We start from the raw sequence: 13,175 nt of genomic DNA, 5'->3' as shown, positions 1-13,175 counted from the left end.
AAAGCTTAAGTGCCGAGAGTCCGTACTTGAGAACCCCGAGCACGAGCGCCACTGAAAGGAGGGAAGGCACACAGCGAGCGAGGCGTGTCCAGGGCCCTGGAGGAGGCCTGGCCACCCGGCCACACTCTGTCTCCCAAGTGAGCAATCCCCACTCGTTCAGAGGCTCTGTGGGGCACGGGAGACGAGGGGGCAGGGCGGGAGAGACAGCACAGGGGACAGGCGCTGGCCCTGCACTCCCTCCAGCCGGGCTCAGGTCCCCAGACCTAACTCAGGGTCACTGCGGAGCACAGAGAAACAGCCCCTGCGAGCCACAGAGGATGAGCCAAAGCCAAAATGGGAAGGAGAGGCCAGGAAGCATTTGTTTCTGGAGGTCTATTAGTATTTTTTGTTTTAATTTTAGGTACCATGATTAACAGTATTGAAAAATGTTATTTGAGAGCCAGAGCAAGAGGACAGCAGGTAGGGCATTTGTCTTGCACGTGGCTGACCCGGGTTCAATCCCTGGCATCCCATATGGTCCCCAGAGTATAACCAGGAGTAATTCCTGAGTGCAGAGCCAGGAGTAATACCTGAGCATTGTCAGTGTGGTCCAGAAAAAAAAAAAAATGTATATTTTAGTTCATGTGTCCTGCCTGGCAGTACTCAAGGGCGACTCCTGACTCCTGGTGACGCTCAGGGAGCCACGTGTGCCTGGGATAACACTACGGGGGTGGGCAGCACGTAAGGCCAGCGCCTCCTGCCCGGCACGGGCTCTCTGATGCAGTCCATCACTGCAGCCTCAGTAAGCACACGCTAACACTGGGTTCCATAGCCTACTTCCAAGAAACAATTAGTCCCACTCTTCTTCTGGCATACTTGTCACTATTTCCTTGTTTCAAAGAAGCGAAAGGCACCAAAGAGAGAAACGCCATACTTGTTTCCTATAACGCTGGCAGTGTGGAGGCTTCGCGGAAGTGGCACCGTCCCTTTTGTTTCTGGTTTTGACCAGGACATCGTTTCTAGAAGTAAAAATAAGTATATAAGCAACTTGCTTCCATAACAGCAAATCACCCCATTGAGCAAAATTTTCAGAAAATCAAAACAAAAAGCGTGTAAAAACATTAAGTTGATCTTAAGGGCAAGGTTCCTAGTTGCCGTTAAGTTGCCAATCACAGAAACTGGTCCACATTTAAACGTTATTATTCCTGAAAGGGGGTTTGTACCAATTTTGAATTAAGACCAATAAGCGAGTTTGACCTTTTGAGAGCACACTGCGTGAAAGGTAAGAGTCAAACCATCCAATCACTCATCCTAAGATTTCTTCAAAAGCTACTCCTGGCTTTTTCGCTAACCAGCAGCAACACTGATAATTGCACCTCCTGTGGAAAGACTAGCCATATAAATCTGAGCATGTCCAGCCAGGCCTCTTTGCAGAGTGCAAGGAATACTGCTGACAACTGTGCAGGAAAATAAGCACACACCGACACCAAGGGCAGCAAACAGAACATGGAGGACCTGCTTTAGAGGGCGCACCAGAACAATGACTATCAGAAATCAAATATTCATTTGATGGATGTGGCTAATCAGCAATCACTCACCTTATGCCTTGGCTGTCCCTAAATCTAGATCTATGTGCAACACAATAAGTACGGCAATCAAGAAATACTTTCCTGGGGCTGGAGCAATAGCACAGCGGGTAGGGCGTTTGCCTTGCACGCGGCAGAAATGGTCCCCTGAGCACCGCCAGGAGTAATTCCTGAGTGCATGAGCCAGGAGTAACCCCTGTGCATCGCCGGGTGTGACCCAAAAAGAAAACCAAAAAAAAAAAAAAAACATCAAACTGCAAAACAATGTTTCCTCACAAAAAAATAAAATAAATACTTTAAAAAAAAAAAAAGAAATACTTTCCGGGGCTGGAGCAATAGCACAGCGGGTAGGGCGTTTGCCTTGCACGCGGCCCGACCAGGTTCGATTCCCAGCATCCCATATGGTCCCCCAAGCACCGCCAGGAGTAATTCCTGAGTAACTGAGCCAGGAGTAACCCCTGTGCATAGCCAGGTGTGACCCAAAAACAAAAAAAAAAAAACAACTTTCCAAGGTGATTCTGCATTTGCCTTAATCTGAGCTGATTCCTGAGCCTCGTCCAGCCACGCTTACCTATGTCAAGCTGCCACAGGTCATCCAGGCGAGCACCGCACATTCCACCAAAAACGTACATCTTTGGGCTTCCAGAGTCTTTCTTGCAATATATAACAGCTGTGTGGGACTCTCTGGGAGAAGGCACGACCCCTTTCGTCACCGGAATATTCCAACCCACCACACCAGAACCGTGCTGTAGCTCCAGCTCGTAGAAATCATTCAGATATCTAGGGTGTCATAAGAGGGATTGAAATGTTAGTGTACGCCACTTTCTGGCTTCCTGTTTCTACTTGCAAAGATCATGTAGATTTACTTTAAAATTCACATAGAACAGAAAGAGGGCCTCATCCACGTTTACTGAATTCTAGTATATACTGCTGCTCTTCTGGGGAACAGAAGAGGTTTTTTTGTTTTGTTTTGCTTTTTGGGTCACACCCGGCGATGCACAGGGGTTCCTCCTGGCTCTGCACTCAGGAATTACCCCTAGCAGTGCTCAGGGGACTATATGGGATGCTGGGTATCGAACCTGGATTGGCCACGTGAAAGGCAAACGCCCTACCCGCTGTGCTATCGCTCCAGCCCCAGGAAACAGACGAGATTTTTTAAATATTCCTGCCATAATTTAGCCAATACTTTTGTCCATAACAAAAGTGGTGATTTAAAAATAGAGCTGGGGGGGTAAAAAAAATAAAAAATAATAATAAAAATAGAGCTGCAAATCTGAATGCTCTCCTCCCTGGACTCTGGGCAGACCTGTGACTACTGCAACAGGGACATTACGTGACTCCTGAGGCCCAGGTAAACAGTCTGCAGAGCAGTTTCTGTAGCACGCTTCTCTGGCACACGGGCGGGCTATGTAAAGCGGCGGGGTTGGGGGTCTAACAGGGTATTTGCCATTGACAGTGACTATTTGGGTTTCCCGGTGCCGTGGAACAAAGTCCCCTGTTGGTGATATAGCACAGCAGCCACTCTGTTAGGCTCTTGCCTTCTGTCCACAGGGAACCCAGAGGACACAGCCGTGATGGCTGAGGCCTCAGGCGGGAAGACCTGAACACATATTCCCTGTCAGACGCCTCCCCAGGGATGAAGGAAGGCTGCCCAAGGGACTGTCAGCCTCGTCACCAGAAGAGGATTTGGTCAGATGGGGGGAACCCGGGGCAGAGACATGATTTTGAGGTTTCAACAGCAAATGTCTCCACCAAACTGTACAGACTTCCCACACTCGGCCGCAGAAGTTACCTAACTGTCATTTCGCCACACCCAGTTAGTCACAACTATGCCTGAAACTAAGGGGGGGACAGGAGGGTGACACAGAGCTCATGAGACGAGCCCATTCACATGAAGATTAATAATATGATGAAGCACAATGAGGGAAAAATAACTTTTTTTAAAAATCGGAGAAAGAGAACTGGAAATCTCTTTCCAGGGGAAAGACAGTCTCGTGCTAGTTGCAAAAAATGTGTTCCAGAGGTATGAATGTACACAGAGGCGACAGGGATGTTGCTCAGTGGCAGAGCAGCGGCCCCCACAAAGGAGCTCGACCCCAGGCACCCCCTGCAGGATGGGGTATGCCAGCAATGAGCCCATCTCTGAGTCCTGGTGGGATGACAGCTAGTGAGCGCTGTGTGACGTCACACGAGCAAGTAAGTTTGTACATTCTAATCATTGCAATGACAAAGGGAAGGAGGAAAAGAGAAAGGAGGAGGAGAAGAAGGAGGAGGAGGAGGAGAAGGAAGAGGAGGAGAGGAGAAGGAAGAGTAGGAGGAGGAGGGGGGGAGGGAGAGGGAGAGGAGGGTGGGGGAGGAAGACAAGGCAGCAGCATGAATGATTAGAATGCACGTGCCAAGATGGCCAACTGACTGCTCGTTAGGAAAAATGCAGGTTAAGGCCACAGTGAGATCCACTTACAGACGTCTCACCTACAGCCTGTGGACACTAGACTGGTGGTGATCAGGGAAGACAAGGATGTGGAGGAACAAGAGCGCTCACAAACTGCTGGGGTGCGAGAGACAGTATGGGAAGGAAAGGACTCATACATGGCGCTGACTGGGGCTGGAGCAATAGCACAGCAATAGCACAGCTGGAGCAACAGCACAAAGGTAGGGCCTTTGCCTTGCATGTGGCCAACCCGGGTTCAATCCCCAGCATCCCATATGGTGCCCCAAGCACCACCAGGAGTAATTCCTGAGTGCAGAGCCAGGAGTAACCCCTGAGCATCGCCGGGTCTGACCCAAAAAAGGAAAAAAAGAAAATCCAGCCTTGCCTTATATGGTGCTGACCCCAGTTCAAACCCCCAGCACCGCTAGGGGTCAGTCCTAAGCACAGAGCCAGGAATGGTTCCTAAGCACTGCCTGGTGTGGCTCCAGTACCAACCAGCACCCCACCCCCATGACCCAGACACACACACACACACACACACACACACACACACACACACACACACACACACACTCTGTAGGCAGGAATGTTAGGAGTCAGGGAGACTACAAGGGCTAAAACACATACGTTGCATGCCGCTGACCCCAGCTGCCTTAATAATTAAGTTGGATCCCAACACCATTTGGTGCCCCCAGCACTGCCAGGATGGTAATCCCTGGCATTGCACTGAATCATGGCTGAGAATCACCAGGATAGGCCCAGAGGCCCTGTGAGCACAGCTTGAGATGCTCTCCCCCCCGCCCCCCTGAAAAATTTACTTTGAGGACACTTTGGCAGTTCTTAAGAAGCTCCATCTAAATTTACCACATGACCCAGCCTGGCACCAACTCATGAGAAGTACATGCATGGCTGTGTAAGGACTCATACCCAGACATTCACAGCCGCTCTACTCATATAAAAGCATCCTGGCTGGGACTGCTGACTCGGGGCTTGGAATGTGAACAGAAATGATGCTCCGAGGGTTTAAAAAGCAGCCTCGGTATAGATTTGCTCCCTCAATAACACAACCTTCAGAAGCTTGCCTATCATCGTCAATAATCTAACAAAAGCTAATAAAATAATACAATGAAAGCTGATTAATAGAATGGGTCCCAAAAATTATACCAAAAATTGAATTATGTGTTTCCTAAGCTTAAGGGACAATGAAACCTGAAGAAAAGTTTGTTTATTTTCTACTTTCTGAAAGTCTTACAAGTTCTGGGTCTAGAGACATAGTATGTGTGCAGCCAAGCCTGGTTCATCCCTGGCATCACATGTGGTCTCCTGAGCTCTGCCAAGAGTGACCCTGAGCACTGAGCCAGGATGACATTCCCAGGATGACCCAAAAACAAAAAACTGAAACAATTTTTTTTCAAGTTCACGAAGGACAAATTAAAAGCCTCTGAATGAAAATTTTTCCTTTCTCTCTAGTTTCCAACTTTCCCATGACACTTGAGCATATTTCAGTATATTCAGTACATTTTCATGGCAATTTTTGCTTTCTTTGGCCACATCCAGAGATGGAAGCTCGGGGCTCACTCCTGGCTCTTGAGTTCAGGGATCACTTCTAGCAGGACTCGGGGGACCATTTGGGATGCTGGGGGTCAAACACGGGTGCACCGTGTACAAGACAAGCGCCCTGCCCCCTGTACTACTGCTGTCTCTCAGGACAAGTTCTGATGGGGTCTGTTTCCATCCATACTTGGGAGCCACATGGAGTGGTGCTCAGTGAATCAATCCTGTCAACGCTCAGGAGACTCAGGTGCCAGGGACCAAACCTGGGCCGCACACAGGCGAAGCGTGTTTCATGATTTTTTTTAAAGATTGAGGAAGAAAGACTAAACTCTAGACATCGATCTAATCTAGGTAAAAAAATGACATGGCCATAACGGTCACTGCCTCGCATGCTGACGGCAATAGGGAATATGACACCGGAACTGTAGGTTTCCAGTGAGCCCCATTTCACTGCGATGGGACACTTGCCTTGATGACTTCTGTGAAGGACACACATGATAAGCTGGGTTCAGAATGTCCCCTTTTGGACGCTAAGCCTCTTGATCCTAAGTATTGGAACAGCAATCGTGTGCAAACATTGTGTGAAAAGATAAAAGGCTGTATCAACTGTCTGGAAAAAGGAAGGGAGGACCGACTCAAAAGGAAATTACTCAGTCAACCACTCTAAGGGTTTCACGCATGAAGTAATGATAACTATTTTCTAGTCTGATATGGGGCACTAAGAAGAAACTGAGTTTAAAATAACCAGGTGAGGGGTGGAGCAATAGTACAGCAGGTAGGACATTTGCTTTGCACATGGCTGACCCGGTTTGACTCCCGGCATCCCAGATGGTCCTCAGGGAAATTGCCAGGAGTGATTCCTGAGTGCAGAGCCAGGAGTAACCTCTGAGCATCACTGGGTCTGTCCTCTCCCTCCCCCAAAAATAACCATGTGAAGGGTCGGTGGGATCGTATAGTGGATAGGGCACCACCAGGAGTGACCCCTGAGTGCCAAGACTGGAGTAAGCCCTAAAGCACTTGGCTGTGCCCTCCCCTGCCCCCCACCTAAATAAATCAATTGAATTTAAAAAAAGAAACAACAGCCATGTGTTAATTTTCATTATCATTTACCATCTAGTGAAAATACTCAATGGCTCAATACATAGAAATATATTTGCGAAGCAAAGTTATATTACTACAAGGTAACTAGATGTGGTAGAGTTAATCAGATGAATAATAGTTTTAAGTAGACTCTAGAGAGAAGGAAACATAAATACACACAAATTTTCTCACTACAGGTGTAGATTTAAGTGTCTTTTTTTTTTTTTAATGCTTAATAAAAATCAAAGAAATGGAATGTTCTTAACCTAAACCACCCCCTACCCGGGGAGTACTGGAATGACCCAGGGGAACAGTAATAGACTCAGTTGCAATTTGGGGTGGGTTATGTTTACTCAAAAAAGATTGAATTCTGAGGGTAGAAGGGTGCTGCCTTTTCCAAAAAGGAGGGGGACATCAGCCAAGTAAGTTTGGGAGCTGGGGTCTGGCCCGCGGAGTCGCATACCTGGGAACGTTGTTGTTTGAGTCTTCACTTTCATTTGCGAGTCCACCAAACAAAAAACATTTGTTACCATATAAAGAGAAGCTATGTCCGAGCCGAGGACAAGGAGGTAAGCCAGAAGGAGGAGGTTGGGGTTTCACTTTTTTCCATAACCAGCGACTTGCCTGAAAAGGAGCATAAACACACTCAAATCTCCCGTATCGTGAATAGTGAAAAACCAAGCCGATACATCTCCACCTGAACCTAATCAGAGGGCGCCAGTACGCTACTTTTAGGACTAATGACAAGTAAACAGATAACTGCTGGAGTGGAAATAAATATGCCAGTAGAAATTCACTCAAGCAAGCCATATTCAGAAATTTCACAGTGATAAACTAAGCTTAAAGTAATATTAGTAGTATTAATAGAAAGAGCTTACAAATGAGAAACTTCAGTACTGTATAGAGCTTTAAGACTAAGTGTAACCTACGTACTGTTGCTTTCAGACCTTAACTCCTGAATGGTATATTTTTAACCTTTAATATAACCCTAGAGGCCATTCAACAAATCACTCTAAAGCATACTCTCTTCGCACAGGTGCTTTTTTTTTTTTTTTGATTTTTGGGTCACACCCTCCAATGCACAGGGTTTACTCCTGGCTCATGCACTCAGGAATTACTCCTGGCGGTGCTTGGGGGACCATATGGGAGGCTGGGAATTGAACCCGGGTCGGCCTTGTGCAAGGCAAATGCCCTACCAGCTGTGCTATCACTCCAGCCCTCAGGTGCTTCTTTATCTAAACTACGTTTGAATGAGCTGCTTGTGAACAGGGATAAACCCCATCTGCCAATTAACAGATGGGAAGACACCAGCTTAGGAAGAAAGTTAACAAGGCTGCCAGAGGACTCCTCATCTGGCTCAACAGAGTTGAATTTAGAAAGGATATAGAAAACAATGACACCCCACCACCACCACCATCCTTTTCTTAGTTTTTGTTTGGGAACCACACCTGCTACCGCTCAGGGGATCACGTGGTACCAGGTTCAAACCTGGGCCTCCTACACACGACGCATGAGCTACCCACAGGGCTGTCTCTCTCCTGAAACCACTCTTTGGTCTATCTCACCAGGAAGGAAAAAAAAACTGTTATGATCGTGAAGGAAACCATTCCTAGAACTCGGGTGGCTGTCTTCCAAGCACTGGGTAGGAACTTGGTAAGAACACTGTTCTCCTGGGCTGGAGAGGCAGTACAGCGGGCAGGGCGGCCAACATGCTACATGCGTCCAATATGCATGCCAGGGTCAATCCCCAGCACCCCATATGGTCCCCTGGAGCACCGCCAGGACTGATTCCTGAGTAAACCCTGAGCACTTCTGTGGGTATGGTATCCCCCCTGCAACAGCCCCCCAAATCCCACAAAAAATAAATACCAAGCCCCCCATAGTAGGAAATAGTGCTGAGACACTGAGGAAGGGCCCAGTGACCACTCTCACGGCCACTTCGGGTAGGGGCTGCACTGCAGGTGGAAACTGAACTACTACCCAAAGACTGTATGCGACCTCGGGGATATAGGTCTATAGACTAGGTATATAAATTAAATATTTACTGATAATAAATCATAAAAATTCTTTTGAAACATTTTTAAAAATACGTGGACCCCCCTTGGGGAGTTGGCTCACAAGTTAAGCCAGGCTCTAAAATACAAAAGCACAAACACGTAGCCTGCACAATGAATGTTCGGCCGTTGATGTCTCGTGCTATGAAAGCTGCTTTCGGAGGAGACTGCCACCAGGGCGGAAACACTCAGTTTAGTTTAGTTGTGGATTTTTCGGTCACACCCCGTGGTGTGTGCTGCTCAGGGCTCTCTCCTGGCTCTGCGCTCAGGAATCACTCCAGGTGGGGTTGAGAGACCACACAGGGTGCTGGGCATTGAACCCAGGTTGGTCATGCTCAAGGCAAGTGCCCTCCCCGCTGTGCTGTGTGACTCGAGTCCCAGACGTGGAAGCATTTAAACACGGGCCTCTGAAGCTACAAAAGGGTCTCTGCAGATCTGACAAAGAGCGAGAAGTTTACTATTACTAGAACTTCAGACCGAGGATAAAGTTGCAGTCACTTACCTGTAACTCATACAGCTCGTTGCTGTAGCGTCCATACTCAACCATTCCCCCAAAAACCAGTATTCTGGTGCCATCACAGACAAATCCATGGGCTGCACAGCCAGGAGGGATGTCTCCTCTCACAGCGGGGAGGAACCACTGGTTTGTGACTAGTGGCCAAAATAAAAACAAAAATTAAACCAGACATTAAGCGGATACCACAGGCTCTGAGGACACCACAGGCTCCCAGCAAGAGCACTGACGTGTACCATCTGTCTCAGCGGCTCTCAGCTGGCCTCCCTGGGGGGCAAACCAAACATCCTCATTTGTCCTCACTGGACACAGGGGTGCTACAGCCCCCCTGGGCGCCAAACACCTCCCAGCAGCAAAACCTCAGCTGCTGAAAAACACACATCCACACATCCGTATCATTTGGTCCTTAAAGAGATTCTCTCCTGCTGAGTGTCCTATCTCTGTCCTTATCAACTCAAAAGGTTGAATAACTTCACATCTGGACCTGAGCAACAGTTCACACCGAATCCAAGCCAGTTCCAAGTTATTTCAAAATAAGGGCTTTTGGGGCTGGAGCGATAGCACAGCGGGTAGGGCGTCTGCCTTGCACGCGGCCAACCCGGGTTCGATTCCCAGCATCCCATATGGTCCCCTGAGCACCGCCAGGGGTAATTCCTGAGTGCAGAGCCAGGAATGACCCCTGTGGATCGCCAGGTGTGACCCAAAAAGCAAAAAAAAAAAAAGGGGGGGGCTTTCACACTACCCCCAATTCTCAAAGTCTTTTTGACTGTTGTTGAGAACAGAGCAGGTCCCGAGCTGGGGGGAGTTGGGGGAACCGCCCTAGTCTGCTGAACATCTCCCTTGGTCCTCAAAAAATAAATAAATAAGTAAAACAACCAAACTTCTTCACTTTTTAAGTGGGGGATGCCAGGAGGTGCAGAAGGGGAGGGAAAAAAATTCCCCTTACTCCACTACTTTATTTCATAGTTTGGTTTGGGGGCCACGCCCAGCGGCGCTCAGGGCTTAAGTTCTGACTCCGTGCTCAGGCATCACTCCCGGGGGGTTCGGTGTGTGAGTATGTGGGGGGCGGGGGAGGACCATATCGGTTGCCCGAGGGTCGAACACGTTGCAAGGCACATGCCCCCCTCCCCACCCCGCCCCGCGGTACTCTCTCTCCAGCCCCTTCCTCCCTCTATTTCAGACCCATCTGTTTTGCACGGACGGCACAACCTTCGACGCACCCACCCTGTCCCAGTTTTGTTGGGGTTCAAAAAGAGACAAACTGACCATAGATGCAGCCGGGAGCCTGGGCCCCGAAGGAAATGGGTTTCCTGGGACTGGTCCGCGCGTTCCCACATCGGGGGGTGGGGGGCTGGCTGACATTCCAGCCTCCCGCCCATTCCCGGGAGGTGCCCTTCCCTGCTGGCGGCGGGCACGGCTGACAGTGGCGCTTTTGTGAGCGCGGGGAGCGGGGCACACGGGCGCACACACTCGCACACACACAAGTCACCTTAAATCACCCGCGGCGGGAGCGTCTGTGCAACACACACACGCGCACACACAAACAAACACACACCCCCAAGTCGCCTTCAATCACCCGCGCCGGGAGCGTGCGTGCAGCACACACACACACACACACACACAAACACAGACACCACAAGTCGCCTTAAACCATCCCCGCCGGGAGCGAGCGTGCGTGCAACACACACACACACACGCACACACGCAGACACACACACAGACACCCCAAGGCGCCTTAAATCACCCCCTCCAGGAGCGTGCATGCAACACACACACGCAGACACGAAAACACACACACACAAACACACACACAGACACCCCAAGTCGCCATAAATCACCCCCGCAGGGAGCGTGCGTGCAACACACACGCACACACGCAGACACACACCCCCCGAGTCGCCCTCAATCCCCCCGCCGGGAGCGTGCGTGCAGCGCGGGCGCCGCGGCCCCGGCCCTGCCCCGCTCCCGCTCCCGCTCCCGCTCGCGCAGCCCCGCAGCCCCGCAGCCCCGCGGCCGGCGGGCACGGGCGGGCACGGGCGGGCACGGGCGGGCGCGGGGCCCGGGGACAGGGGGCCCGGGGGCAGCGGGGTTCGGGCCCGGGCGCGGGGTCCCGCGGCAGGGGCGGAGGCGCGAGTCCGGGCGGCGGCCCCCGGCGGCCGCCCGCTGCCTCCGGCCTCCGCGCTGGGCGGGGTGGGGGGCCGGGCCGGGCCGGCCGGCGGGGGCCGCCGAGGCGCCGCGGGCGCGGGGAGGGGGCGCGCGGGGTGGGCGAGGCCCCGGGGGCGGCCGTCGCGCCGCGCTGGCCGGGGCGCTGACCCGCCGGTGACAGCTGTCAGGGCCGCGGCCGCCGCCGCCCGCTCCCCTCCCCCCGCCGCGCTCCCGCCGCCGCGCCGCGCCGCCGCCTACCCGTATTGTAGACGTGCAGCTCGTCCGCGATGCCCTCGTTGCCGCCGCCGAAGATGATCATCAGCTCCCGAATGGCCACGGCGCGGTGTCCGTGCCGGGCGCGGGGCACCGGCCCCGTGAAGGAGGAAACCCGCCTCCAGTTGAGGAGGCTGGGAGCCGCCATCTTCCCAACCCCCGCCCCTCTGCCCACAATGCACCGCGCCGGGCGCCGCCGGGGACGCGCCTCCAGCTGCGCGCCGGGGGCGGGGGCGGGGCCACGTGATCGCGGGGCGGGGCGGGGCGGGGACACGTGACTTCGTTGGGGCGGGGCGAAGTGGGGCGGACCGGAGCCCAGATACTACGAGGACGCCTGGTAACCGGGTTAGGGAGGTTGCTGTAGATCCCCCCATTTCTTTCTTTCTTTTTTTAAATAGCAACTTCTTGTTTTAATATTTTTTTTTCTTTTGGGGTTACACCCGGCAATGCACAGGGGTTATTCCTGGCTCTGCACTCAGGAATCACTCCTGGCGGTGCTCAGGGGACCATATGGGATGCTGGGAATCGAACCCCGGTCGGCCGCGTGCAAGGCAAACGCCCTACCCGCTGTGCTATCGCCCCAGCCCCTTATTTATTTATTTATTTTTATTTTTAATTTTTTAATAAATTTGTTCACAATATTTAATTACATTTAATATTCGAACACTAGTTCCACCCCCATTATACCTTCCTACCACCATATTTCCATCCTGAAGCCCAAAACCTGTCCCCCAAGTAGAACTAAAATAATTTATTTTGTATTGCTTCTTGTGAATAATCGGCTGAAAACGAGACAAAAAAAAAGGTTTCTTAGAGGAAAATGTGTGAAGATTGTTTAATTTCACCCAGGAGCCATTAGGCCCTTCTATAAGAGACTAGTAACATGTTGTTAAAGGTTGAGACTTATGTGCTTATAATATATAATATATATGTATAAATATATTTCCCTCTAAGATTGATTGCCTTCTACTTTAAACCCCATCAAATGTGGTATGCTACTCTTGGTATATTGGTGGTGTAAAGGATGTGATGCCCATTCGTGAGTAAGGCTCATCAAGCGTGTGGAGAACGGCTGTGAGCATGACAAGCAGTTGAGTTATGGAGTTTATTCGCTGCCTGGGCTGAGTCGTAGATGGCAGCTCCCCATTTATTAACACAGGAATCTCCCTGCACCACCAATAGCAGCCATCATGTAGGTGCAGGGAAAGATAATACATAATCCCTCATGGCCACTCTTAAATTGAGCATCTGGCAGAGAGGCAGGAGAGGCAGTACACAGTACTTGTTTGCTTTTTGGGTCACACCCGGCGATGCACAGGAGTTACTCCTGGGGATCGAACCCTGGTCGGCCTTGTGCAAGGCAAGCGCCCTACCCGCTGTGCTATGTCTCCAGCCCTGAGAGGCGGTACTCTTAAAGCATGAGCCAGAAGGAGGTGCAAGCGTGCAGCAGCGGGGAAGAGGGGGCGTGGGAAGTCGGGGTACCCAGTGGGGAGATTCGAGGACGGTGGGGGAGGAAGTCTGGACACCTTGGCAGTGCCCGCAGCCTAGCTAGGGAAGGT

At 51.1% G+C, this 13,175-nt stretch overlaps 1 protein-coding gene across 2 annotated transcripts in view; it reads right to left on the bottom strand.

Moving 5' to 3' along the window:
- HCFC2 (host cell factor C2) overlaps positions 1 to 11,772 on the bottom strand; it is a 39,575-nt gene extending 27,803 nt beyond the window's left edge. Inside the window, exons 1-5 of one of the 2 annotated variants that reach the window (XM_055118133.1) lie at positions 11,602 to 11,772; positions 9,187 to 9,335; positions 7,094 to 7,254; positions 2,137 to 2,345; positions 914 to 998 (exon numbers count right to left, since the gene is read on the bottom strand). In XM_055118133.1, the coding sequence (XP_054974108.1) occupies positions 914 to 998; positions 2,137 to 2,345; positions 7,094 to 7,254; positions 9,187 to 9,335; positions 11,602 to 11,764 (767 nt within the window). In that variant the 5' untranslated portion in view covers positions 11,765 to 11,772. Of the gene's footprint in view, positions 1 to 913; positions 999 to 2,136; positions 2,346 to 7,093; positions 7,255 to 9,186; positions 9,336 to 10,464; positions 11,086 to 11,601 lie in introns of those variants that run through there. The other variant, XM_055118134.1, reaches the window with a different exon arrangement.
- Positions 11,773 to 13,175: the final 1,403 nt, after the last annotated feature.

Source organism: Sorex araneus, chromosome 10, assembly GCF_027595985.1.
Source record: "Sorex araneus isolate mSorAra2 chromosome 10, mSorAra2.pri, whole genome shotgun sequence".
NCBI classification, from domain to species: Eukaryota; Metazoa; Chordata; class Mammalia; order Eulipotyphla; family Soricidae; genus Sorex; species Sorex araneus.
Note: the sequence above shows the minus strand (reverse complement) of the source record. Positions and strands in the feature narration are given on the sequence as shown.